At 42.3% G+C, this 27,416-nt stretch overlaps 1 protein-coding gene across 1 annotated transcript; it reads left to right on the top strand.

Annotated features, from left to right (window-relative positions):
* Positions 1 to 2,592: 2,592 nt before the first annotated feature.
* On the top strand, positions 2,593 to 27,416 carry nrd1a (nardilysin a (N-arginine dibasic convertase)). Its single transcript, XM_084044845.1, has 32 exons — positions 2,593 to 2,631; positions 3,670 to 3,861; positions 4,429 to 4,663; positions 5,133 to 5,214; positions 5,648 to 5,801; positions 7,089 to 7,162; positions 8,335 to 8,430; positions 8,625 to 8,747; positions 9,521 to 9,578; positions 10,065 to 10,138; positions 10,451 to 10,520; positions 10,667 to 10,744; positions 11,753 to 11,873; positions 12,073 to 12,131; positions 12,905 to 12,959; positions 13,328 to 13,432; positions 13,777 to 13,900; positions 16,670 to 16,756; positions 17,033 to 17,152; positions 17,553 to 17,604; positions 18,039 to 18,189; positions 18,597 to 18,724; positions 18,936 to 19,098; positions 19,747 to 19,778; positions 20,286 to 20,424; positions 22,572 to 22,619; positions 23,136 to 23,188; positions 23,515 to 23,598; positions 23,838 to 23,928; positions 24,747 to 24,863; positions 26,267 to 26,356; positions 26,474 to 27,416. The coding sequence occupies exons 2-32, from the start codon at positions 3,689 to 3,691 to the stop codon at positions 26,693 to 26,695; spliced, it is 3,258 nt and encodes a 1,085-aa protein (XP_083900971.1). The 5' UTR covers positions 2,593 to 2,631; positions 3,670 to 3,688; the 3' UTR covers positions 26,696 to 27,416.

Here is a 27,416-nt window from a genome sequence, read left to right on the forward strand (position 1 = left end):
AGCTTCAATTGTATAGTGTTCAAATTCTGCCTGCTCATTTATTTGTGCCATCACTTCCATTTCACTTGTTCATCCTGTATGAGTTCTCTCTCCTGACTGGATAACATTGGTAACCCAAACTGAAAATGCATTTTCTGTTTAATAAAGAGCTGGAGAGAAAGGGAGACCCCTGTTACTGAACACACAGAATATAGAGCACTTACTTAAACAAAAGAAAATAATTTACTTAAATATATGGAATAACTTCAACAGCTCGCATGCAGTTTGAGAGGATTTGCTATTTTGCTTGACAGCATTTGACGCTTCTGAAAATAAACGCTAGGAAATACATTCAAATAGAAAGCTTGTGGCAATTTATCTTAAACAAAAACAAAAATGTCTTAAATGCGAGACCTTAACTGCTTGATTAGTGATCAATAGGGTAGACCTTTAAATCTCTTTCTTTAAAGGAATGTTCCATTGCTTTTTCAGTTAAATCTGATAGCCACAGTGTGAGGGCGAACCCTGGCATCGATATGTGTAACTATACTGCCAATATTAACTAGACTCTGCACAATGCACCTTTTTTTCAAGTGACTGATTTATGCGGCCTGTATTTTCTGCATCAAAAGCAACATTGCCAAGGTAATGTCCACATTGTTTTGACTGACAAACCAAAACACAGAGCACTGCCTTCTCTTATAAGAACTGGGTGGCATAGATCTTATACTGCACTTGTACCACATTTATTTCAGTCATTCCCACGTGCCTTAAGGTCAGCAGAGGTGAAAGATAGACAGAATGAAAGCAAAGAAAGATGCCAAAGTCTGGCTACTAGGAAACAGCGGTGCAGGAATGTCTTGTGTGACAGCCTCTACACACACTGGGCTGTTATGGTTGCAGAGCAGACGGTGTTTATCACCTCTTGCTGCCGACAGAGGCCCGGGGGCAAATCTGATTGGCCTCAGAGCAAACGAGAGAGTTAGTAAGTGAGGGGGAGGAGTGAGTGAGGACACATTGGCACATTGGCACTGGCAGACAGGAGGGGTGGAATGCCAGCATGCTGCAGCCTGCGGAGAGGAACTGGGAGAAAGAAGGGTCAAATTGGACAAATGTCACCGTAGCTTATATCAGTGCAACCGTTTCTAAGCACCTGCACTGATGTTAAAAGCATGATGTAAATTCCTAAGACTTTGTCTTTTAAACTTTTGCCTCTCATTGGACTTTTCCCCAGTGGGTATACTAAGCTGACATTCTTTCTTTTTTTGTCTGCAGACCTTTAACACGGCTAGGAACATGTAAATCTGTAGCCTTTGGAATGAAGCTGCTATGGCAGTCTGAAAATACAGCCCCCGAGTTAAGAACCATCCTCTGAGTCTTAAATGTAGGCAAGTTTGGACTGCCAGGCACAGTGCTTCATAGCCTACGCCTGCCCCCTAGCGGCTCCCAACGCAGTGGTTGGGTCGGGACCATAGGTTCGGGACCCATTTGTGGGTCGCGGGCCGATTTTAGTGGGTTGCGAGTAAATGCTCCATTTGTTTCGTTTCCTACATTTAAAAAAAAGATTTAAAGAAAAAAAAAAACACAACTTTTGATCAATTAAAAAACAATTCCAACATTTCCCCAAAAAATCGAATACATTTCCATAAATAAATAAAAAAAACATTTAAGAAGTGGTGAAAATAGCAGATCTACAAGCTCACATTGTGTGCTTGTATAGGCCTATCTGCTATTTTCACTAGTTTGGGTCCCGGTCTAGGCCTGAAACATGACTGTCAAGATGAGCATCACGAAAACCATGGCCAGGTCTCGGTCAAGCAAATGTCTAATTTGTCTTTTGGATCTTAAGCTAAAAGGTTTGGGAACCACGAATAATTGTACAACATTGTATTTAATTCTATATCGACATGACTGTATCATCATTCATGGCACATTCATCTAGCTAGCAGCCTGTGGACAATAATAAATAAAAATAGATGTTTGTAGAGCAGTGGTGTAAAGTAACATACATTTACTTAAGTAGGCCTACTGTACTTAAATAAAATGTTGAGGTATTTTCACTTTACTGGAGTATTTCCAATTTTCAGTACTTACTTCTACTCCACTACATCTCCGAGGCAAATATTGTACTACCTTACTACACTACAATTATTTGAAAACATTAGTTACTATAACTTTGTAGATTTTGATTATTATTACAAAACATTCAGTAACTACTTCAGCTACTTCTACAAGCTCACAATGCATGGCCGCATGCGAGCAAAAAATGTGAATTTTCAAAAGATTTGTATACATTATATATGAAAACGTGTGAAATGGGACATTCTGGATAATGAGTACTTCTACTTTTAGTACTTCAAGCACATTTTGATTTCCGGACCACTGTTCTGATCGTTCGCAACTAAAATTGCTGCCTGTTCGGTCTTTAAACTAAACATGTTAAATAAACAACCACCACAGTTCAGTCCTTCACACATGTGGACCAACATAAACCACACCCTATGGGCGTTCCTTTTGCTGCTCTGACCAATCGTGACCTGCTATGTTGAACAGTTGCCATTTCTCGGCGAATCACAGCACCCCTTCTTGGCATGTGGTCATCCTACCACTAAGTCAAGGCCCCTCCGGTGACAACCATCAAGAAGAAGGAAGGTATGGATGCTTGTACTGGTTTGACTAACTAGAATTAAAACTATTAAACTTCTCTAGCTGTGCCCTTGAAATAAACGCCACAGCGAATTAAGACACAGACCAACATTAGCATTAATGATATCGCATGTTGACAGCTTTGGATTGCCGTTAGCAGCACCTAGCATCCTTTTATGCTATAGTAGCGGTGCTGTAGCAAAGATCTACATTTTGGTGGTGCTGTATCCATAACATAGGTTGTCAATAATACCGATCCTTCGTCTGTATTGTGGTACTAGATGTGTTGTCGTCCCATGGAGATAATAAAGATAAAGCCCGCAGGTTTGGTTGGGGTACATTTTAGCTGACAGACACAGAGCTGTGAATAGGGCGAAACCACCAGACAGCCCCTGTATGAATAGACGCATTGTCATCCTAGACGTGTCTGTCATTGTGGTCAGTGACCGTTATGACAATCCATGATCTAAATGATATAACATTTTATACAACTCCTCTGTAGGGAGGCAAAGGAAGTATAGGTTGGCTCTGGTCACAACTGTCTATAGCAGGGGACGTTTTTCAGGCCAAGGACCCCTTAGCTGAGAGAGAGATGAAGCAGGGACCCCCACTAAACATTGGATTCATGTTAAATGTGTGTTTTCAGACATGTAAACCACCTAAACTGTCAATACTTAGTAAACTTGACTTTTCACTCTGTACTTGCCTGGTCTGCTCTTTTTTCCCTCTACACCAAACCTCTTTGCCGAAAATGAGAGCTTGTAGATCTGCTATTTTTGGCTTTCTCCTCAGAATAGGGATGCTAGGGTTCAAGTGGTTGATGTAAAAACTTGGTGACCCCCTGTAGTATCTCTGAGGACCCCCTGTTGGAAGACCCCTGGTCTATAGGTATATTTGTTGACACATTTAGGTGTCAACGTCATCATCACCAACCATAGCTCTGTTTAGGGCGACACGGACGTGTGTCGCGGCTCTGGGACGTTTATTACCGGTGACAGCTAGCTGTCCTGTTGTTTATGGCCGTGCATTGCTGTCACCCCGCAGTGCCCAGTCTCTGCTGAGGATGCAGAGAAACTCTCTAGCGTCTGGTTCTGCTGCTGCGGCCTCTGTGCAAGTAAGTGGCTCAGACGACACAGAACCCATGGCCCTGGAGGAGGCCCAAGAAGCAGCAGGAGGAGAGGACAACGTTGGGGACAGCAACGTCGTCAAGTCACCCAGTGACCCCAAACAATACAGGTAAAAAACACCTTAAACCACTTAAACCCTATATGCTTATTTCAAATCCATGAACGGCAACAATGTCATTTTTGGGAATTATCATCTCTACACTAAATTCCTTCTCCAAAAATAGACTAATCTACAAGCTCACAATACATTACGAGCTTGTAGATGTACAGGTAGATCTGTTGTTTTTGGCGAACGTTTCCCCCAGAATAGGGATGCTTTGGTGGCACATATTATTCCAGTATAGTGTTAGCCAGTTGAACTCAACCATCCATACTTGCCTGAAACAAAAAAATCTCATGATGATCATTTTTATAACAGATTGAGGACACTATTGTGAAATTGTTAGAATGGCAGTTGCATCATCTGAAAGCACACACTGTTGCATCACTGGCGAGGCACCCTCCAGGGTTTGTCTAATACATGTGCATAATTAGAAACAGAGCTACCCAGACACTGCAAGGCTTAGGGGGTCATATGCCATGTGCATCACTTTTGTTTGTCCTAGTTTCTGAAGTTACAGAACGGCAGCTAAAATTCGAAATGTTTTTTTTAACCTTAGATTTTGTAACGTTCCAGGTACATTGAACTGGAGAACGGGCTGAGAGCTCTTCTCATCTCCGACTACAGTGGTCCGGCGGCGGGAGATGAGGATTCAGAAGGAGAGGATGATGGCGAGGAAGAGGAGGATGGCGACTCCGGGGAGGGAACAGAGGACGAGTCTGAGGAAGAGGACAATGAGAAGGATAGCGACTTTGAGGACGATGACCCAGAGAACGAGGGGAAAAGGAAGAAAGGGAGTTCAGAAAAACAGGTACCTCTGATAAAACCTCAATTTGTAGGTCCATCGATTTTCAGGATCTGGTCCGTATGTCTTAAGTGTCTTGAAATGGGAATGTTGGCATGAGACCAGATTGAACAGTCTCTCTTTTAGTTTTTACTCAATCATGTGTGACCTGATTTCTAGGGTCTTTATGTATACAGACCAAAAAGTATTGATCTGATGTTTAACCACTGGTCCTGATTCTCCTGAACCCTAGCATCCTTATTCTGGGGAACAATAAATAGCAGTTCTACAGGCTAACAATGCGTTGCAACCCGACTTGTTGTTGGCTTGTAGATCTGCTATTTTTGGGAAACAGATTTGGTGTTATGGAGGAATAGAGCGCATTAGATTTGCAATTTTTGACAAAGAGATAGGTACGCTGTACTTATCCCTTTGTAACTCATGTCCAATTTACTAAGTATAGTGTGGTTAACAAAATAAATGGTCCGTTTGTCAGTCTGCAGCAGCATTATGTGTAGGAGTGGGCAGCTTCAGTGACCCCAGTGACCTCCCGGGCCTTGCCCACTTCCTTGAACACAGTGAGTAGCAAACTTAACCAGTGATATGTGAATCTTAAAGAAGCACTTCACCCATTTTCAAACCGATCTTCATATCGTTGGTCCTCACTAATGCTCATTATAAGATGGCACCGCTTCCATCTACTAAATCTGTGTCTCAGGGATGGGCTGTTGACAGTTCTGATACCTGACATCATTGATGGAGATTCCAAGCTAATGGAAACTATAGCTTTTCTCTTCCTGAAATAGAAGTCATTGTACTTGCGTTAATACAACAACAAAAAAGGTTGAAATATTGTTGATGTCACTGGTAGAAAGGTTTCTGAACACAGTCCTCTGAGACACAGAGCGAGTAGACAGAATTTGTGCCATCTGGGTGAAGTGGCCCTTTAATTCCCAAGACTTGAGAAAACCTTGATGTCCATCGCTCTCTTCTTTCGCTTTTCTCTCCCAGTGGTGTTCATGGGTAGTGAGAAGTACCCATCAGAGAATGGATTCGATGCCTTCCTAAAGAAGCATGGTGGGAGTGACAACGCCTCCACAGACTGTGAGAGGACTATCTTCCAGTTTGACATACCGAGAAAGCACTTCAGAGAGTCTCTGGACAGGTAAGGAAGGAATAGAGAGCTCTTTTAAAAGTAGTCAGAACAAGTATGGCGTAGGGTTATGCATAGAAACTCAACGGAAAGTTGACGGAGGAGGGGGAAAAACACATTTAGTGGGGTATGCTTTCAACCAACCTTGCCCATTTTTCAGTTGTCAGTGAACCCTATCTAAGCATTTGTGACAATACACTAGAGATTTTTACGGGTCCACCCAAACCAGAAACACCAAGACCAGTATGGATTTGGGTCTGTGTTTTATTATAGTCAATTGTGTCTGGGTCGATTCAGATCCTGTTACCTTGGGTCCTGGATCTGTTTATCATTATGTGTAATACCCGAGTGGATCCGAGAAGACCCATACTCAGTGCTGATCAGGAGAGAAAAGCATGAAGTAAGCTGTGTGATGATTAGGCTGACCTAGGATCTGCAGCGCAAAATAAGGGTGAAAAAGGTTGAGCTGCTCATGTGTGCCAGGCTGGGAGCTTGAGAGAGCATATCATAGGTGTGCGATCATGGATTCCTTCTTTAGCGAGATGAGAGCATGCAGATTGAATTCATTATCTCTTATTGTAGGCTGTTACGTGGCTTTATATATTACATTTTGGAGTAGTCTTATCACTGGCATCTACTGATTCTTAATAGCTACTTACATTTTTAGGTTTGTCAGGTCCATATAATACCCGACAGTCGGGTTCAGTTCTATAATATCTATGAACAAATGGCATCTCTGAACACATTTCACAGGTCCAATTAGGGTTCTGATCCGTCATTTAAAAAAAATGTCAGTCGGTTCTTGCCTTCTCGGAAAGAATGAATTTAATGGACCCATTAAAAAAATGTCAGAACCAATCAGATCTCTAAACTAATCATTAGGGTTTGGGTCTGTCATCCTGGACCCGTGAAGACCTCATCGAACTTGATACCAATCACACAGAGTACCAGTCACATCAAGATTGCCTGTGAAAAACTAGGTCAGGGTTAGATGGGAACAGTGAGACAATGAGACATAGACACATACAGACTGCATAGACTGTCTTCCTCTCCAAGCTCTGTGTGTGTGTGTGTGTGTGTGTGTGTGTGTGTGTGTGTGTGTGTGTGTGTGTGTGTGTGTGTGTGTGTGTGTGTGTGTGTGTGTGTGTGTGTGTGTGTGTGTGTGTGTGTGTGTGTGTGTGTGTGTGTGTGTGTGTGTGTGGTCTGATTACGATTGTGTATTTGTACCCATCTGACCTGTTGTTTTGCCTGTCTGGTGTGGTCCCTGATTATGGCCACCCTGCTGTACCCCCTACGCAGATGGGCCCAGTTCTTCATCTGCCCCCTGATGATCAGAGACGCCATCGATAGGGAAGTGGAGGCAGTGGACAGCGGTGAGGCTAGTCTGGGGGTAATGGGGGGGGGGGGGGGGGGGTTAAATACTGTTTGTGGCTCTGCTCATTGCTTCTCCTTGTCGGGTATCATTTGGAGCCTTGTATGGCCTTAACTCATTTAGACCTGAGGTTGATTTAAAAAATGCCTTCAAAATCGTAACCTGTTTTCTGAAAAAACATCTGAAACGACACAGATTCTTTCCCGGTTTTAAAGTTATAACAACGTATAGGCTTTCCAGGTCATGATACTTTTTCTTTTTTTAAATTTAGTTAAAGCTGCATTATGTAACTTTTTATAATGAATACAATTAAATGTCCAATCTGTATGGTTAGAGTATGTTAATACAATATAACTATATTTTACTTACAATTGGGGTGGTTGTATTGTGTCTCCCTGCTCTTCTATTGAGACATTTAGATTGTGTCAAAGGTCATGTCTCACCTAGACACAGGATCTGACACAATTTTTTATCTGATGGTCAAGTTTCAATTTATCCCCTGAGCAAGCAGGCATGCTCTATTAGCCCAATGGTAAAAAGAAAATCAGGATTTGCGCAGGAAATCGCGTTCAAATCCGGGGTAGAAGAGAAAAGTTACATAGTGCAGCTTTAAGGTTTTCTTCTTTTTGCTTGACGTGCTAAGGTGATATCGTTGCTGTCGGGCAGAAACCTTGTATTTCCATATTTCAATGTTATATTTTCAATATTATGTTTTTTTTGTAAATCAAATGCCCTACATTGTTGTACATCAATCTGGTGCAAAATTTGCGAAAATAGACAATCTACAAGGTTTCACTGTCTCATCTGTCTCAATTTTGGGCATATAAGGTTTCCTCCTGACAGAGACGATATGCTATGTATTTGTGTTGGGTCTTTCACATGCAAGTGGTAGCATGTCATGCAACATGCTCTCAAATAAAGAAGAAATTGCATTTATATCAATAATATAAAAAACTAAAAAAACAATCACCTAGCTTGTCTACACTCCCAGCTACAGTATCTCACTTTACACTGTTCCTCTCTCTCTCTCTCTCTCTCTCTCTCTCCCTCTCCCTCTCCCTCTCCCTCTCCCTCTCCCTCTCCCTCCCTCCCTCCCTCCCTCCCTCCCTCCCTCCCTCCCTCTCTCTCTCTCTCTCTCTCTCTCTCTTTCTTTCCCCCACTACTCTCTTTCAGAGTACCAGCTGGCTAAGCCATCAGACTCCCACAGGAAGGAGATGCTGTTTGGCAGTCTGGCCAAACCTGGACACCCTATGGGTAAATTCTGCTGGGGTGAGTGAGTAAACATTTCCACCAGGACAAGTAATAGTCTCAGAGTCTTCCCAGCGTGTATCTTGGAGTATGTTCAGCAGGTACAAATGGGACCGCTGAGACAGAAACCAAGATGCTCTCTTGCTGGTTTCTCTCCAGCTGTTAACAGTCTTTTTTATGACCGCCCTCTTTGACTCCCTCTTTAACATCATCAGGAAATGCCCAGACGCTGAAGCAAGAGCCAAAGAAGAAGAACATCAATGTGTACAAGCGTCTCCGTGCCTTCTGGAAGAGACACTACTCTGCCCATTATATGACGCTAGCTGTGCAGTCCAAAGGTCAGAGCAATCTATCCCAGATCCATTTATCATACAGTCCAGGCACTAATTGTTTAAGTACTGTAAGATGGATGGATGCATACATACACTGTAACATTCTCAGCGTTAACGTGTAAACATCTATTTGGTTACATACACTCTCAAGAGTTCCAAACAAATGCTTAACCAACGATTAACCTGATTTTAATCAACCCCAAAGTACTAATCCCTGACAAATCATGAAGATTACTATCTCAGGGAAGTGCAAACAGCAACATTTACTCTACACGGAGCACTCATGTAAGGAAATTACAGATAGGGTCTAACTCCTCACCAATGAATGACAAAGCCATTGTATTGCTAACACACACTGTCCATTGTAATGCAACACCATTTTTATGATCCATTTATTACCATGCACGCAAGTGTAAAATTTGTTTGTAATTAGGGATTGGTTTTTCATTGGGGAGACCATATGCTGGGTGATGAAAGAACATCGGTGGAAATTGATTGTTGAAATCCATCTCTTGTCTGCATGGGGCATTTTACCAATAGTTTATTGAGTACAAATAGGTTTTTAATTTCCCTGAAATAGCCTGACCGCCTTGGGCAAACTGTAGACACAGCTCTAGTTTGTCCCTCCTTAAACTATCCTCAGAAATATGCTTCATAGTGCGAAGCAGCATACTGTACACAACAGACATCTAGTGACTGTTCAATCCATTGAATGAGCAAATTCTCATGTACTGTATCACCTACACATACTTAACATCTTAACATCTGCTACCATTTAGATAAACTGGACACTCTGGAGGAATGGGTACGAGAGATCTTCAGTAAGGTGCCCAACAAGTGAGTTCTACCTCACAGTGTTTCTCAGTCAATGTTCTGAGGTGGTCTTATGTGATGTAGAATGAGTTTGAATCTGCCTCAAGATAGAGTCATTGTCAAATATTCCTCTGTCATTTATGCATTGTTAAACAACTTCCTTGGGGCATAAATGGTTTCTCTATGAAAATATAGATGCATGAAACATTTAAGTCTGTATTTGTTTTAAATGGCAACCCACAAAATGTACGACTAATACCCACACTCAATCTGTAAGAGTATGCTGTAGGGGGTTGCCATTTCATTTTAGAATGAGACTTTAACATCCTGTCATCATAAATGGTTGTACTGTACATGAATCGTTTCAGCTTTCTGCTGCTGCAGTTTAATTCCCTATTCTGTTTGCTCATCAAACTCAAATTCCCATGATGAATTTTGTCTTTGTTATCTATTATTGACTCACCATCGTCAGAACTGGTTACTGTATCTCTTGCTGTTTTGTGGTTACAGTAACGAGCCCAAGCCGGAATTCTCTCACCTACTGGATCCATTTGACACGTTGGCCTTTAACAAACTGTACAGAGGTACTGACCTGTGTGTTTGACCTTCTCTTTCACTTCTTGTGTAAAATTGAAAATTTACACAAAGAATTACATTATATGTTATATGTACACCTTGTTTAAATGCATTAACCCACGCATCTCTATTTTGGGCATGTCATTATAGGGGGAAATATTCTATGAGCCTACAAGCTCACAACACGTCGCGATGTGACAGCTTGTGAGATTGTAGATCTATTATTTGTTGTACGAGGAAGTGCAGTATATAGGGGTTAAGTCATGGCTCACACAACAATTTTCCCTTCTTTGTCTCTCTCTCTATGCCTTATTTTTCAGTGGTTCCAGTGAGAAAGGTTCATGCGTTGACCATCACCTGGGCCCTGCCCCCTCAGGAGGCATACTACAGGTTAGGCACGTAGTATTAACCACAATACAGACGGCATCATTTACAGCAATGTAAAAAAAAAAGAAAACAGTATAAAATAATACACTTTGCTCTTTAAATTACTGTAAGTTCCGAAAATTACATCAAATCGTTCACTCTCTTCCCAGAGTGAAGCCTCTCCATTACATCTCATGGCTGATTGGTCACGAGGGCACAGGCAGCATCCTCTCAACGCTCAGGAAGAAGTGAGTGTCCTCAACTCTATCCACTCATTTTTATTACCTAAGGGCTCTCCAAAATCCATTTAAAAGGACTCCATCTCTCTCTGGTTATGCGCAAAGCTTTGATAAGCCCAGAGGATCCCATTCTCAAACCACATGTTATTCCCCCGCAAGTCCACTTGACAACGTGATATGTGTGTTCATGTCTCTCCATGTGGATTTACAAGGTCCATCTCAGCAGCGCCAGGTAGTGAAGTGGTGAAGTCACTCAGAGTCTCTCTCTCGCTCGCTCGCTCTCTCTCTCTCTCTCTCTCTGCCAGTGGTTCTCAAACCTTTTCATGTCAACGGCCCCCAAATTGATATGTATTTGGCCACGGACCCCCATCTGAACATTTGCCAGGGACCCCCAGAAGAGAAGATTTGTGTTTAAAAATAAAATAAAAAAATATTCAAAATGTTCCAATACTATGAAGATTATTATGTCTTTCAAAAAAAGCAGATGTACAAGCTTGCGCGGTGAGCTTGTAGGTCTGTTATCTTTGAATAGCCAACGTATAAAATATCATATGGATAAAGGGGTTAAAATGATTGTGATGCTGTATCAACACATTTTGCTGGTGACCCCCTGGAACCCCCTCAAGGACCCCTGGGGGTCCCCAGACCCAACTTTGAGAACCACTGGCCTACGGTACCCATGGCCCATCAGAAAGACCCACAGCCACTTCTCTGCCGCATGTCAGCAGCACTGTAACCTAGCAACACCGCTCGGGAGACTTGATAGAGTGTTCTGGCTTACGGTGTGCCGTTTTTGGATGGTGCATTGTGAACGACAACGCAGTGAAATTTGAGTGCACACTGTCTCAGTAATACTCTTCTATCAAACTGCAGAAGCGGTTGAGTGGCCACTTTTCATGAGGACACGAGTACAAAACAAAGTGGTCACATTTCAATGGATGAGTGTCTGCATTGAAAGCGGACCATTATTATTCTTTTCTTTACCGTTTGTGTGTGTGTGTGTGTGTGTGTGTGTAGGTGCTGGGCTCTCGCTCTGTTTGGAGGGAACAGTGAGACTGGCTTCGACCAGAACACCACCTACTCCATCTTCTCCATCTCCATCACCCTCACCGACGAGGGCTTTCAGAACTTCTACCAGGTAGAGGAAACATGAATTGTGTATCCTGATGCACATTTTTTCCTCAACGTAATTAATTTTTCTGCTCTTAATTTTCTAAAGTGTGTGTGTGTGTGGGGGGGGGGGGGGGGTCATCATACCCCACTCTGAGAACCACTGATCTACATAATTGAGTACCTGCTGATCACGTCATATGTGTGCATGTGTTTTCCCCCTACAGGTGGCCCACCTTGTGTTCCAGTACCTGAGGATGCTGCAGACACTGGGCCCACAGCAAAGGTACTGATGACACACACAAATTGGTTTGAAATTTCACATTGACTTACATTCACTCTGTATCCCCTTACCCTAATACTTAATTTATACTAGTCGTACAACAGTGTCACATACTGAGAAATTGCACATCTACAAGCTTGGCTACTTTCGTTGTACGATGGAGTATACGGTAAATCAGGCATTAGCCATAACCAATCTGCTGAGTCTTAACCCTAACGTACACATGCGTAATCCTAACCTATAGGACTAGAACTAGAAAAGAAGGTAGTACTAGCATTAAGTTATATAAAGGTTTGCATGTGACGTAGACCATTGAAATGTGGATTCAATGAATTCTTAAGTATTTATATGGCTGAGTAAGAATGTACTCAAAAACACAAGCAGTGCCTAAATAAAGTGTTTAGTTGCAGTCTTGGTTTGAAATCCATCACGTTACTTCAAGCACAACCAGTGTAGCTGCCTGCAGTGATTAGGGTACATAATAATAAACAATCAGATCTGACCAACGTTGGGACAGAGAGAGTTCTGAGCCAGACCTGGTGTAGCTTCACCGTTAATCTAACCTAACCGCAGTAATAATCAAATTGGGAACACCAATTTTGTCACCAATTAGACATGCAATCCCAATCAATCTGTCCCAAAATGTGAGTGTCCATATCAGGAACGCGCACATATAGCACAGCACACGCTCACACAAAAATACACGAGAGGAGGCAGATGTAGTTGCAATGTCTAAATATTTCCTACTTTATTATGACGTCTGCCTTTCTATCTAGAATATATGAGGAGATACAGAAGATTGAAGCCAATGAGTTCCACTATCAGGAGCAGGTAAGCATCCCTCCACATGTTACTTGATCTATATTATGGGTGTGCCGATACACTAATTTCACGATACGATACACGATATTGGGCTCACGATATCGATACGATATAATATACTTTTTTATTATGAAAATATATGGGGGGGAAAAGCTTATGAAAATATATGGGGGGGGGGGAGGAAATGCATTATTATTATTGCAAAAAAAAGTTGCAATAATACGTTTGTTTGTTTTTTTACGCCAAAACGATACATATCTAAACAAAAACATATCGCGATATATCGCGGGACGATATATCGGCACACCCCTAATATGTCAGACACCACAGTGGTATTAATTATGTGTGTGTGTGTGTGTGTGTGTGTTCCCTGTCAGACTGACCCTATAGAATATGTGGAGGACATCTGTGAGAGCATGCAGCTGTTCCCTAAAGAAGACTTCCTGACAGGAGATCAGTTGATGTTTGAGTTCAAACCAGAGGTCAGTAGGACAGAGCTGGTTACCACATGGTTAGATTAGAGCCAGGACTATAGAAATCAAAATATGAATCAGGATTTACAGTATATACTTCTTTTCAACCACCTACACCGACTTCAGAAAAAGTATTGACGTGAAAGCTAAGCATAATCACATCCTTATGTTATCCTATGAAATTCTTCTATCTTTGATAAAGACATGTTTTCCTATGTGCACAAAGGTTACTGTGCCTCTTTGACTCATACTCGGGATGGGGAAAATGTAATAGATTTGTGAAACTATGGAAAATATTTCTGCAGGACAATCATCTAATGAGTTTGGCGCGTGTGTGTGTGTTTTGTGTGTAGGTGATCAGTGCAGCTCTTTCACTTCTCACTCCAGAGAAAGCCAATCTGATGTTGCTGTCACCAGAACACGAGGGCCAATGTCCCCTTCGAGAGAAATGGTTTGGCACAAACTACAGTGTGGAGGGTGAGTGCTTTGTGTGGTTGAAATAGTGTTTGTCTCAGGGTCAACTCTAGAGGGTGTTGGGATGTGTTTTAAACTGGTGTGTGTGTGTGTGTGTGTGTGTGTGTGTGTGTGTGTGTGTGTGTGTGTGTGTGTGTGTGTGTGTGTGTGTGTGTGTGTGTGTGTGTGTGTGTGTGTGTGTGTGTGTGTGTGTGTGTGTGGTGTGTGTTTATGATTGATTATGGTGTGTGTATGAGGCAGTAGGTGAAATTATGTCTGGTTTCTCAGGTTCAAGAGTGTTTTGGACTGTGTTTTAAAGTAGGTCATGAGACATGTGACATGAGTCTGTGTGTGTGTATTTAAGATTGAGTGTGGTGTGTGTGTGTGTATGAGGCGGTAGGTGCAATTATGTCTGTGTCGAGACTAGAGGATGTTGGAGTGCATGTGTTGGGTGTTGCCACTGTGCGACAAGTTGGTTAAAGTGTTTGTGGGCAGACTTTGTGCTCTCAGACTCAGAGATTCTGTTCATCGTCGAGATGCAGAGCAGGTGTGCTTCCCCTGATTGCCTCCTTGACGGTGGCTGCTCAACTGCAGTAAATAAATACTTTGTAAAGAAAAACCAGCAGATAAGTGGAAATAGCAGCTGTGCAAAATAAAAATGCAAGACTTTTAGCTCAGGTTCACATTTTTATTGTGCAACTTAAGGCAGCCGGAGTCATCATGTGGCTGCAAGATTTTGTGATTTTCTGTGCGAGTGTACAGTCTCCACGTGCGTGTGTGTGTGTGTGTGTGTGCGCACACGTTGAGAGAACTTGCTAAGGGAAACCAATTGTATTGCTGCTGAGGGCTTTGTTCAATGACGTATTACTTCCCGAGAGCAACTGAAAAGTGCAATAAATCTGTATTCCAAGGGTGTTGTGATAAACTGTGTGTGTGTGTTGTTGACAGCTCTTTCCCCTGTGTAGATACTCGGTGAATAGTATTTTGCTCTTTTTACACTGATAGCTTTCATCCTATAACCCAGACAACCATCAGAAGTGGGGGAAACCACTTTAGAGCATTCCTCCACTGCCCTTAGTGTCCTTATCTAACGCCTCTCTGTTTGATAATTCTAGGGCCACCACAGGAATATCTTGTAGCATAATGTAATCTGAACCCTGCAGCCCTCGCCCCTCACTAATGGTTTACTTGTGATATGTTGGTGTTATGAAAATTTAAGTACATTTTTGTTAGACTCAATCTTATCCAGAGAACATATTGTCAATCAACAGGGCAAGTGTTCAAGTAAGTTCAGTGCGAAGAGAGCAATTGAAATACGATTACAAGCATCTCTCTAAATAGTCAATGAGAAGGAAGTTCAGGGTACACGGCGGAGTGTTAATTTACCTGAGTGTAAAAATGTACCTCTAACGGTCCGTCTTTATTAACAGTCATTTACCCACTGCTACCTGGTGTCCCTTTTTTGAGTGAGAATTGAAAAAATGGCAGATCGTAACAAGCTCACAACACGCCATGATGCAATACATTGCAATCTGGTAGATTGGCTATTTTCACCACGTGACTCCATTGTACCACAAACTATAAAATAGGGCTTAAGTGGTTAAATGAACGCTGTTTTTGCCTTCGTTGAGGGACAGTAGGAATGGTACCCTGGCTAGGGGTAGCCTGGTAAACCCCCCTCCCTCCGGAAATCTCATTTGCATTTGATTTCAGGAAGGAGGTCTGGGATCGCTCAGGGAGTAAAGCTGCCCGGTCCGCTGCGTGTTAGAACCAATCAGCAGCTGCTAGGGGCGGGATCATCCAATCACCTGCCAAGTAGCTTGAAAAAATGAAAATGCCGTCTGTCATCGATTCTGCTTCAGGAGTCTCAGATGGAAGTAGGCTGTGAAGTCAGGTTAGGCTAGGGGTGAGGCAGAGGGTTTTCAGCCTCCCGCAGAAAATGTGATAAGAACGACATAAAGACCATTGACATGTAAAATGTAAATGAGATGCAAAAACCTGAAATATTGGAATGTCCCAAAATAGCACCTGAAGAAGAAAGCATTTGGACCATTTGAGTATTTGAACGGTTGTACCAACTCAAGTGTGAAATCAATTCAGAGCCGGGAACAGTTCCCTGTCAATCAAAACCGTTCCCCATGTACCCTACTAAATTTAGACTGAAATTCAGATAACAGAGCATTCTCAATAATGACTTTATTGATTGGATATTCTTGTAGATCTATTTGAGAAAATGGAAATAAATAGTGTGTCAAGTGGATGAATTTAAATAAACAAATACATAATGTATTTGAATAGATATGTATTTACATTTCCACACATCTGCTCCACCGCCTCTACCTAAAACTGTACCAGTAGAAAGCAGTAGAAACAGTGTTGTGTGCACCAATTGTTACAGTTTTGAAATAAAAGTTTTATTTTTCTTTTCTCAGTTTGGTGTTTTATTTAAATTTCAGTTTGTTAGTTTACGATCATAACACTAGTTTTAGGAATTGACAAGTTTTAATGTAGTTCTTAGATTTTGTTTGGGTAATATGAGAAAAGCCTTCATTTATGGACGCTGTAAAAAGCAGGATTGAAAGAATCATGCATGACATGATCAGATATAATGGTGGAAGAACTAAAACGAAGATGATTTTACATGCAATTCTAATTAGTTTGAATTCGTTTTAGTTTATTAGTTTTGTATTGTTCCATTTTAGTTTTGTATTTTCCTTGATTTTAGTCTTAGTTTAAGTTAACTATAATAACCCTGGTGTACACTAATCATCCTCCTTCCCCTAAACACAACAGAAATCCAACAGCAATGGAGGGAGAAGTGGACAGCAAGCATGGAGCCTAGCAGTGAGCTGCACCTCCCTGCAGAGAACAAGTTCATTGGTGAGTAGGGGTGCAAGAGTTAATTGAAGTCACTGTCATGTAGACATCCCAGTCTCAATAAACATATGCACATCATGCTTATTGTGTGGAAGATTTTGACCAAATTGACTAAATGTTTTTTTTCGCACTTAATTTTTAAGCCTGAGTTTTATTTGGTTGGACTGCGCAACTAAGTATAAATCAGGCTTTTAGTTTAAGGTAACTATAGTAACGTGTGTGTGTGTGTGTGTGTGTGTGTGTGTGTGTGTGTGTGTGTGTGTGTGTGTGTGTGTCCAGCTACTGACTTCACCCTGAAGCCCTCTGACTACCCAGACACAGAGTTTCCGGTCAGAATAGCCAACAGCGACAGGGGCTGCCTCTGGTACAAGAAGGACACCAAGTTCAAGATCCCTAAGGGTAGGAGTGTTTCTGTGTGTGTGTGTGTGTGTCTTCTCTCCTGCATAATGTCCATGTCTGCATTTTTATTAAAAGTTATACTTGGTTGTGTGTCGTCTGTCGTGCCACGCACCAACAATCTACAGCTGTGGCGCATTGTGAGCTTGTAGATCGGCTATTATCGGCGCATGACACTGGCGTGCAACTAAGTGTAAATCAGGCTTAATCTATACTTTGTTGCACAATTATGTCTTAGATTGGCTACTGACACCATTGTGCATCAAAGTGTAGATCACGCTTCATGTAGCTGTGTCTGTGCTTGTCAAATACACATGTATTTGTATACACATAAGTTGCACCTAAGATGGCGACATATCTTGACCCGACTTGTGTTTCCTGTGTTCTTGTCTTCCTGCCGTAGCCTATGTCAGATTTCATCTCATCTCGCCTGTAATCCAGAAATCTGCCAGGAAGTGAGTACAGACTGACTCTGACCATCTCACATTGGGCCCCTAGAGAGTGCTACAGCGTTTCATTTACTCATTGAAATGCTCAATATCTTCTTTTCTGTTTGTCATCCCTCACTCCTGGCCTTTACCTCTCTGCGTCATCATTCTTTAATTCTTCAATCTTCTTTCTCTTTCTCTGTCCCTGCATCTCTCATTCCTCCCTCTTTCATTCCCCACTCCTCCTCTTCTGACCTCCCTCGTTTTGTCCTGACCTTGCTGGCCCACTGTTCTGTCTCTGTCCTGTTTCCTTTTTGCTTCCTCTTTCTTTTAACATCCCTTGCTCCCTCTCTCATCCCCCTCCTCCCACACCCTCCCGACACCCACTGTCACTCCATCCTCACTCCATCTCTCCACTCTCCCTTCTCTCTCCTCTCCCCTCCTCCTCTATTGTCTCCTAGTGTGGTGTTATTTGACCTCATGGTAAACATCCTGGGTCATAACCTGGCTGAGCCAGCCTACGAGGCCGATGTGGCCCAGCTAGAGTATAAACTGGTGGCCGGGGAGCACGGCCTGGTTGTCAAGGTTAAAGGATTCAACCACAAACTGCCTGTGAGTGAACACACACACACACACACCACACACCACACACACACACACAGCCAACCATAAATGGATACAGATAATATACATGGACTGTATATTGTTGCTGTCAGGCAGAAACCTCTTATGACCATATTTTAACTTTTTGTGTTTTTTCGTAAATTAACGCCGTACTTGATCACACTACAGCGTCACACAAAAGCATCAAAAGTAGCAGATCTCCTTTTGTCGATCTGCTTCTTTTGCAATGTTTTTATTTGAATCCTGAAAAGGAACAGTTTTGGACATGTGAGGTTTCCAGCCGACAGAGACGATATCTATCTATCCATCTATGTATTTAATACATTATTTAGATTTGATCTTAATTGATTGTATCTCCATCCATCTCTGTCTGACTCCCTCCCTGTGCTTTCTAGTTGCTGCTACACCTGATAGTCAACTACCTGGCAGAGTTCTCGGCCTCCCCTGATGTCTTTAGCATGTTCTCAGAGCAGCTGAAGAAAACCTACTTCAACATCCTCATTAAACCTGAGAAGCTTGGCAAGTAAGTCGTCATGTTTTCTTGTGTTTTTTTTTCTTTGTTTTATGTTTTTGTTTAAAAAGAAGTGACCCAGGTAAGATGTGTACATTACGTCAGACTTTGGTGCTCTATAAAACACTTCCCAACTCACTTATTATTTTCTCTCTCTCTCTCTCTTGCGCTCTCTCTCTCTCTCTCTCTTTTTTTCTCTCCCCCCCCCCCCCCCCCCATTCAGGGACGTGCGTCTACTGATCTTGGAACACTCTCGCTGGTCCATGGTGGAGAAGTATCAGGCTCTGACAGCCGGGCTGACTGTAGAGGAACTGATGGACTTCAGCAAGGCTTTCAAGGCCCAGCTGTATGCTGAGGGACTGGTGCAAGGCAACTTCACCGGCACTGTGAGTGGATGGATGAATTAATTTGTAAATGAAGGCGTGAATAATTACTTAGTTAACACATTACCCGCTTATTAAACATCGTTTTTTATCCCCATGCCAGCGTAATTACCTTAAATCAACGATCTTTGAAACGCTGTGGATGCCACGTTGTGTAAAAAAAAAAAAAAAAAAAAAGTCCCTATCGGTAGTCGGAGGGATCCGTGTATCCACTGGGACAATAACATTCCAACCGCGAGCAGCCATTTCTTTCTTTTTTTTTCATCCCGCACGTATAATGGTACTCAACAGAAAATCCCACGGTTGGCAGGTCTGAATATGATGAATATGAATGGGTGAATGATTGCATCAGTTAATCAGTGAACAAATCTGTGTTTAGATGGTACAGTTAGAATTGTATTATTATCTATGAATGAGTTTCATCATACATTATTATGGTTTCCCTATACCTGTCTCTTTGCCTTTCCTGTTTCAAACTACCTCATCCTTCTCTCTCTCACACACACACACACACACACACACACACACACACACACACACACACACACACACACACACACACACACACACACACACACACACACACACACACACACACACACACACTCTGTTGATCCTGGTTCATTATCCTTGTCTGTGTTCTGTCTGCAGGAGTCGGTGCAGTTCCTGCAATATGTCACAGAGTAAGTTGCCTGTCACTGTTCTCTGACTGTAATCAATACACTGAACGACTGCAGTCTTTAGATATGCAGTGTGTCTGGACCTGTTTGCTTTGGGTGCATTCATTTCCCTCGGGCTCAAATGTTGACCATTGCTATTCCTCCTGATCATTGCTTTTTATTCTTTCCCAACTTTTCTCCAATCCTTTCCTTACTTTCTCATCACCTGTATGTTCTTACGTTCATTCATTTGTCTCTTATTTCAACTTCCCTTCTAACTTTCCTCTTTCATTCCTTTCCCACATGCTTCCTTCCTTATTTACTTCTTTCATCCTTCCTTACTTCCCCGCCCATGCTTCCTTCCTGCCTTTCCTCCTTTGTTACTGTCACCCCATGATTCCTTCCTTCCTTTCCTCCCTCCCTCCTAATTTTCCTCCCTACTTACTATGCTCCATCCTTTCCTCCTAACTTTCCTTCATCCTTACTTTACCCCTGGCTCCATTTAATCCAACCTTCTTCCTTCTCTGGCAGCAAGTTGCAGTTCTCAAAGCTGCCAGTAGATGTCCCAGTGATGTTCAGAGTGGTGGAGCTGCCTCCCAAACATCATCTGTGCAAGGTCAAATCACTCAACAAGGGAGATGCCAATTCCGAGGTCACAGTTTACTACCAGGTACATACATACGCACACACACACACACACACACACACACACACACACACATACATACTGTATACTGGCAGGCGTTGACTCTTAAGGTAAATAAAAAATTCTGGCAGGTGGTGTTTGCTTTCAGGTTTCCCGACCGAGCAAGTGTGCGTTTGCGAGGGGACGCAAGTGTGCCTTGGCATAGATTGTAAAAGTGTCTTGAATTCTATTGGAGTAATGGAACACTGTTCTAACAAAAGATATTCCATCATTTGGTGTTTTGTTGATGATCAGAACACCGGAAATACAGAATACGAACCGGTGTGACTAGACCTCTGAAAGTCTTACAGTATGTCGAAAATGTAACTCACATGCTTTAACTGTTGTTGCGGTATTCACGCACTCCAGTCGTATTTGTCCATGTGTGCGTCGTTCATAGGGCTCTATGTGCACTCAGCATGCATGTCATTCTGTACCATTGTCATTCGCGTAACACGGCATCACGTGCAACGTGTTTTACTGTACATCATCCGTGTTGCTACAAAGAATGAGAAACCAGGCAGGCGATGCAGTGAAGGAAGAGAAGGTACAACACAGTGTTAACACAGAGAGTGCACAAACACGCAGTTGAAAAGATCTCCGGACATGCATGACTGGGCAAAACCCAAAATTTATGGAGAGGGATACATTGTTGGGCAGCCCTTAACTTTTATTTTTCAAATTCTCAATGTGCAAAATTCGGGGGTGCTTTTTAATATTTTGTGTTCTATTAAAAAATACCTAAATAAATATATTTTTAAAATGATAAAAAAAAAATCCAGGCTTCTTAGTATGCGCCCCCTGGGCATCATTGCACCCTAGGTAGGCAACTGCCTACTTGGCCTGTGTCCAGGTCCAGCATTGCAGCATCCAAATGTATTATTATTTATTACTTTTCACAGTAATCCAATAAAAAGAAAATAGAACCAGTTATGTATTCTTTTTTTACACTATCATCTCTCCTGTGTCTATCTATTTCTCTCTCTCTCTAACACACACACCCTCTCTCTCACTTTTACTCTATCACGCACACCGGCTATCCTAGCACCATCTGTGACCTCACCCATATCGCTGTACCTCGGGACTTGGGGTGCCGGCCGAATAGGGATATATTTGAATTATTATCCAACGTTATATTGCAAATGTGAAGGTATTGACATGGTTCTACTGATATGTGTTGTAAAAACAGGGTGGAAAAAGATATCCCACTTTGAAACGAGAGTTTAAATCCTAGGTATTTAGACAGCCTGTGCTGAGTGTCACATGTTTTTATTTGGAAACCCTCCCCAATCACTGTGATTGGTTGAGATGAACATGTAAGCTAATCGAATCAGTTGATCTCAACACCCCTTCCCCAATTAAGACGCAAGGAAGGAGTGCTCGTTTTGATCTGCGTTCAGAGCAGGAGCAATGAGCTTATTTGACTTACGAATATTTCAAAAGGTCAAAAAAGGCTAAATTGGGTTAATTGCGCCATCCATATGGTGATACATTAATGAATTGATAATGCATCAACTTTGACAGCCCTAATCTAAATGTAGTGTGTGTGTGTGTGTGTGTGTGTGTGTGTGTGTGTGTGTGTGTGTGTGTGTGTGTGTGTGTGTGTGTGTGTGTGTGTGTGTGTGTGTGTGTGTGTGTGTGTGTGTGTGGCGCGTCAATTGGGTATGGCAGGTGCCATACCTTGGCTCCAATGGAAAAAAAACAAATCATGAATAATAGCCTAATGCAGGTGTGTTTGTATTATTTTATAGGTATAATGCATAGTTTTCTATGCAATGTGGGGGGTTTGACCCCCAATTTTATTTGGGCTGCGCGGCTTTGCCGTGCGCCCAGGATAAGTGTCCCTTATTTTAAACTCTGGGAGTTGTCAACCCTAACCTTGCCATACCTTAGCTTTTGCTGAACTAACGCCACGTGTGTGTGTGTGTGTGTGTGTGTGTGTGTGTGTGTGTCATTTGTGTGACAAATGTCCGTTCCATGATCTGACAAGTGAAATTTTACAACTTCGATGAACATTTAACTCACATCCACTCCTTGTTTGCTCTCTCTCTTTTTTGCTCTCTCTCTCTCTCTCTCTCGCTCTCATTACCATGCTTTGGTTTCTCCCCTCTTTCTCTTTCTTCTTCCTGTAGTCTGGACCTAAGAACCTGAGGGAACACACTCTAATGGAGCTACTGGTGGTGAGCACTACTAAATGCTGCATCATCTACTGCAGGCGGTGGTTTTCACTGTAGCAATGACAGTATTATTAACACCACACCTTCAGTACCGTTATTTTTCAATTACAAAATAAATGCACATATTGCTGCTCCAGTGCTAATTATAGATAGCCATATTAGGCTACCAGGCTAAACAAAGAAATGCACACTGATCATTAATCACTGATGTGTAAATGAGTTTGTGTCACTGCCAAAGCCCTCAGCCATTACAATATAGCCTCTGGTCACATGCGGTCATATGCTAGATGAGATGTTATTAAAAGTGATGATGTAACATGTGCTTCCAAAGAGGAATGCCACTTTTCATGTATGCCCTCTACTGGCCAAAAACACGGTAACACAGGTATTAGCAGTGTCACAGACGCTTGCTGCACTGGTGTAAAAATGCCTCTGCCACACTTGCTCATCCTCGCTTTTTTAATCTGTCAGTTAGGTCGCTCATCCATCTATCTCAAATAACTGGGACTTGTCTTACAGATGCACATGGAGGAACCTTGCTTTGACTTCCTGAGGACCAAAGAGACTCTGGGGTGGGTGTCTGTCTCTGTTTTGCTTTTTAGTTTTCACTGAATTCTTGTTTTTAGTGGAGGAAGGTCAGATGGGGACAGTGATAATTTAAATGAAATGTAACAAACAGCATGAGGCAAATATTGTTTATATTACCCCACCGTCATGTACCTCCAGGAAAATTCTAATTGATTGCCTGCCTGTTTCTCGCTCTCTGTTCATCGGTCTCCTACCCAATTCAATTCTTGCAGTCTGTGTGCCCATCTTATCCGTCTGCCCATCTGTGTACATCTATCTATCTGTATGTCTGCCTGCCTGTTTCTGATTTTGTCTGTCTGTCTCTCTCTAGGTACCATGTCTACCCCACCTGCAGAAACACTTCAGGGGTTCTGGGTTTCTCTGTCACCGTGGAAACACAGGCCACCAAGTTCAAGTGAGTCCACAACACATCCTTAACCAATTTGTTCCCTTCCAAACCAAGCCACAATTTATCTGAACTGCACACCCCAAACCTAAGCTACAATCTATTTATCTCCTCGCTCGCCCAGACCCAAGCGGCAATTTATCCATCTGTCAAGAAAACCTGAATTGAATCTATAAAAGGATGTGGAATATCTTCTTTTTTTTCTCCTCCATCATATTTTTTCTTCCCGTTGACTTCCTTCCTGCCAGTACCGAGGTGGTGGAGTTGAAGATTGAAGAGTTCTTGGTTTCTTTTGGGGAGCTGCTGAATGCACTTACTGAGGAGGCCTACAGTACACAGGTGTGTTTGTGTGTGGAATACTGTGTGTATTTATTTTTTAAGTATTTGTGCATGTTATGTTGGGCAGGTGGCATGCGGTATTTGTTTGTTTCCACAATCATGGAAACCCTGGTGAAGATATGGAATTGAAAGCTGAAGTCTTAACAGTTTTTTCATTATTGCTATTAGGGAATACATTGTACATTCATACGTGTATACACATACACACCACTGTCCCAAATGTAATATTTAACACAGTCCCCAGATGAACAGAATTAACCCATTAAAACCGGGAAAGCATCTGTCATTTTAGATTTTTGCGTTCGCTATTCAAAAATAGCAGATATACAAGCTCACAGCGCGTCACTTTGTGAATTTATACTACACGTATTCCAAATAACAAACGTTTGCAGAGGAGACGTGAAGGATACACTTGATGTATCCTCACTGATCCTTGCTCCAAGCAACTTGGGGAAAATCCATAGAAATGTGTTACAGCTAATCCTGGTCACTATACTGCCTCCCCCTGGCCAGCCGGGGCGCCTGATCGAGGGGAAAGGAACTGGTTGGAATAACGTGTTCCTTCCACGTGCTACGTCCAACCAGGGAAACTCTCCCCTGTCAGGTGACAAGAAGGTCATTTGGCTCTCATGCATTGAAGGAGGCATGAGCTCGGCCCTGGCCTCCCTAGGTTGGCAGAGGGAAGGTAGTGCCCAGGATTACGTAGACAATTTGCACCGGGTGTAAAAAATGGGGTTACAAAATCTGGGGATAAAAATTTAGAAAAAAAAAAAAAAAAGAAGAAATGTGTTACAGCTGTGTGTACTTGTCTCCTCTAGGTCACTGCCCTGGTGAAGCTGAAGGAGTGTGAGGACACACACCTGGGGGAGGAGGCGGACAGGAATTGGGCTGAGGTGGTCACCCAGCAGTATATCTTTGATAGGCTCAACAGAGAGGTGAAGAGAACACACAAATAGCCTTTTGTCAGGGACAGCTGGACATTTTTACATTCTAATCACATGATAATACACTAAAAATAAATAACACATGCTTTATAGCAAAATAAATAAATGCTGAATACAAATCTAAACTCTAAAAAGACCAATAATAGTGGGGGGAAAATGCACCAAGGCACAAGCCAATTTGCCATGCTGGGCACCAAAAACTGTAATAATCTTTATGGTCAGAAACGGCACATAAACAATTTTTATCTTTATTCTTATTCATAAGAATATGAATGATAAGAAAACAGTTGAAAATAAACTATTTTTGGATCACTGAGGAGAGAGAGAGAGAGAGAGATGCTGTTAATTTCACTAACTAATAATCCACCCATTATATTTTGAGATGTCTCGTATACACGTGTAAATTTGGGCGTGAGGGTGTAGAGGAAAGACATCAAATCAGTAGGGTTCGTCCATCAGAGACAATGAAGGTGCAAGGGAAATTCCATGACAATCCAGCCGTTCTAGATCTCCTGTTTGGGGCCAAAGTGATTTCCGGCTGCCATCGCCATCCATAGAGCGCCACCACTAGTTGGGCTAAAAACAAACATAGTATCCCTTGCAGTATAATACATTTTCAGATGTGAATATTAGATTCTACCTCCACATCTGGTACTTAAAGTAATACAATGCAGGTCCACAAATAACGATTTTTAGCAGCCTCAGCTGGTCATTACCGTCACTGCAGGCCGTTTGTTTATTCCTCCGTTACCCAGAATTCCATTTGTTTGTCAAAAAGCGTTCTTTTAATTGTTTTATACTATCTGTGGATCGTTTTTCTTAGCCAGTGGAGCTTTAGTTACCGTGAGCTGTGTTTTCTTTTTCTGTTGTTTTTCGATCTTCAAATCCTGCAATCTCTTAAAAACAGCGTGAGATTCCTTTTTGTTATCAGCGCGGTAGTTCCTGGCCAAACAGGAAACTGGTGCGGTAGTTTCTGGCCAAACAGGAAACCGGTGCATTTCCGTTTCCGTTTTCCGGCCGGATGGCGTCATTTTCGCGGGAAAGGCTCACCGAGCCACCTTTTCAATGGAAATGATTATAGAAAAGGCGTGGCGTTCATGGACTGGGTGTTGTGAAACATTTGCCACTCACAAAAGATATACAATTTAACTTTAGTTTTGTTGAAAAAGTTACCTAGTATTACTTTAACTATTTTCTCTTAATATCTTGATGGGCATCAGTTTTCTCTTAGTATCTTGATAGGCATCAGTCTTCTGTGACCTATTTGTGTGGCTTAACAGTATACTGGGCTGAGTGGGCTGTTGAAGAGCTTCACTTTTTACAATTCGTCCTTGAATGACTCCTCTTAATTTCTGTTCTTTATGTCTCGTCTCATCTCTCTCTGTGTGTTTTAGATTGATGCTTTGAAGCTGATGACCAGGGCTGAGCTGGTCTCTTGGTTCCAAGAACACAGAGGGCAGACCAGCCGCAAACTCAGCGTGCATGTAAGCTTGTCTTTGGTCATCGAGGGTGTGTCTGTGTGTGTGCTTGATGGGGGAAAGGAGAGTTACCATGCTTGTACCTAACCTACATTTGTACATGCACATGGATGTACTCCACAGGTGGTGGGATTCGGTCCAGAGGAGAACGACGCAGATGCTGCCAAAAAGAGAGAAGACTCGAAAGGCGACGAGGAAGAGTTCTGCAGCTCCACGTATGGCGAGGTGTCCAAGCTCACCTTCCTCCCTGCTTCACCCAAGATGCCCGATGCCACGGCCATCATGGACATTCCTGCTTTCACCCAGAATCTGCACCTCTTCCCCTACCACAAGATCCTCAAATAAACTCACAGAACTGACAGACAGACAGACAGACAGGTTAACTGTCTGTGTTTTAGGTCGACGATTGTGCCCTCATTTTGTTAAAGCAGTGAATCAGAGGAGATGATGGGTGGTTGTAAAAGCCTTGACTCCTCCTTGCCGTTGCGTTCTGTTATTAGGAGCACTAGGTTTTTACACACACACACACACACACACACACACACACACACACACACACACACCCACATATACTGTATATGTACAGTATACATATATATATATATATCGGTGAAGTGTACTTTTGACTAAGTGAAACCTGTATTTTGTTTCTCCTCTTCTGTCTTTAAGACCATAAGACACAGAGAGAGCATCTTCCTTATGCCAGCTCAACTGGGACATTTGATTTTAAAAACATTTTGTTTTGCTCTGCCAGACATCATATTGCTTCAGCACGGAAATCAAATGAATCGTTCGCTATGCTGATATGGATGCTGCAACCTGACTGCTTTTAGCTCCCAGAGGTAACAACAAACTAAACTAATGAGAAAATAGGCAGCAGAAACCACAACCTCCTCTCCTCAGCTGAGAATCTTCAACTGGACTCCTAAAGCGTGTGTATGCGTGTGTGTGCTTGAATTCCAGCTCTGCTGTGCACGGTTGTTGCTAGCTAACACAATCACACTGTGAAATGAAATGGTTATGAGATAGTAATGGTTGAATAAAATGTGATTCCTATTGAAAACAC

Source organism: Gymnoscopelus microlampas (genome assembly GCF_963454915.1).
Source record: "Gymnoscopelus microlampas genome assembly, chromosome: 20".
Lineage (NCBI taxonomy): Eukaryota > Metazoa > Chordata > Actinopteri > Myctophiformes > Myctophidae > Gymnoscopelus > Gymnoscopelus microlampas.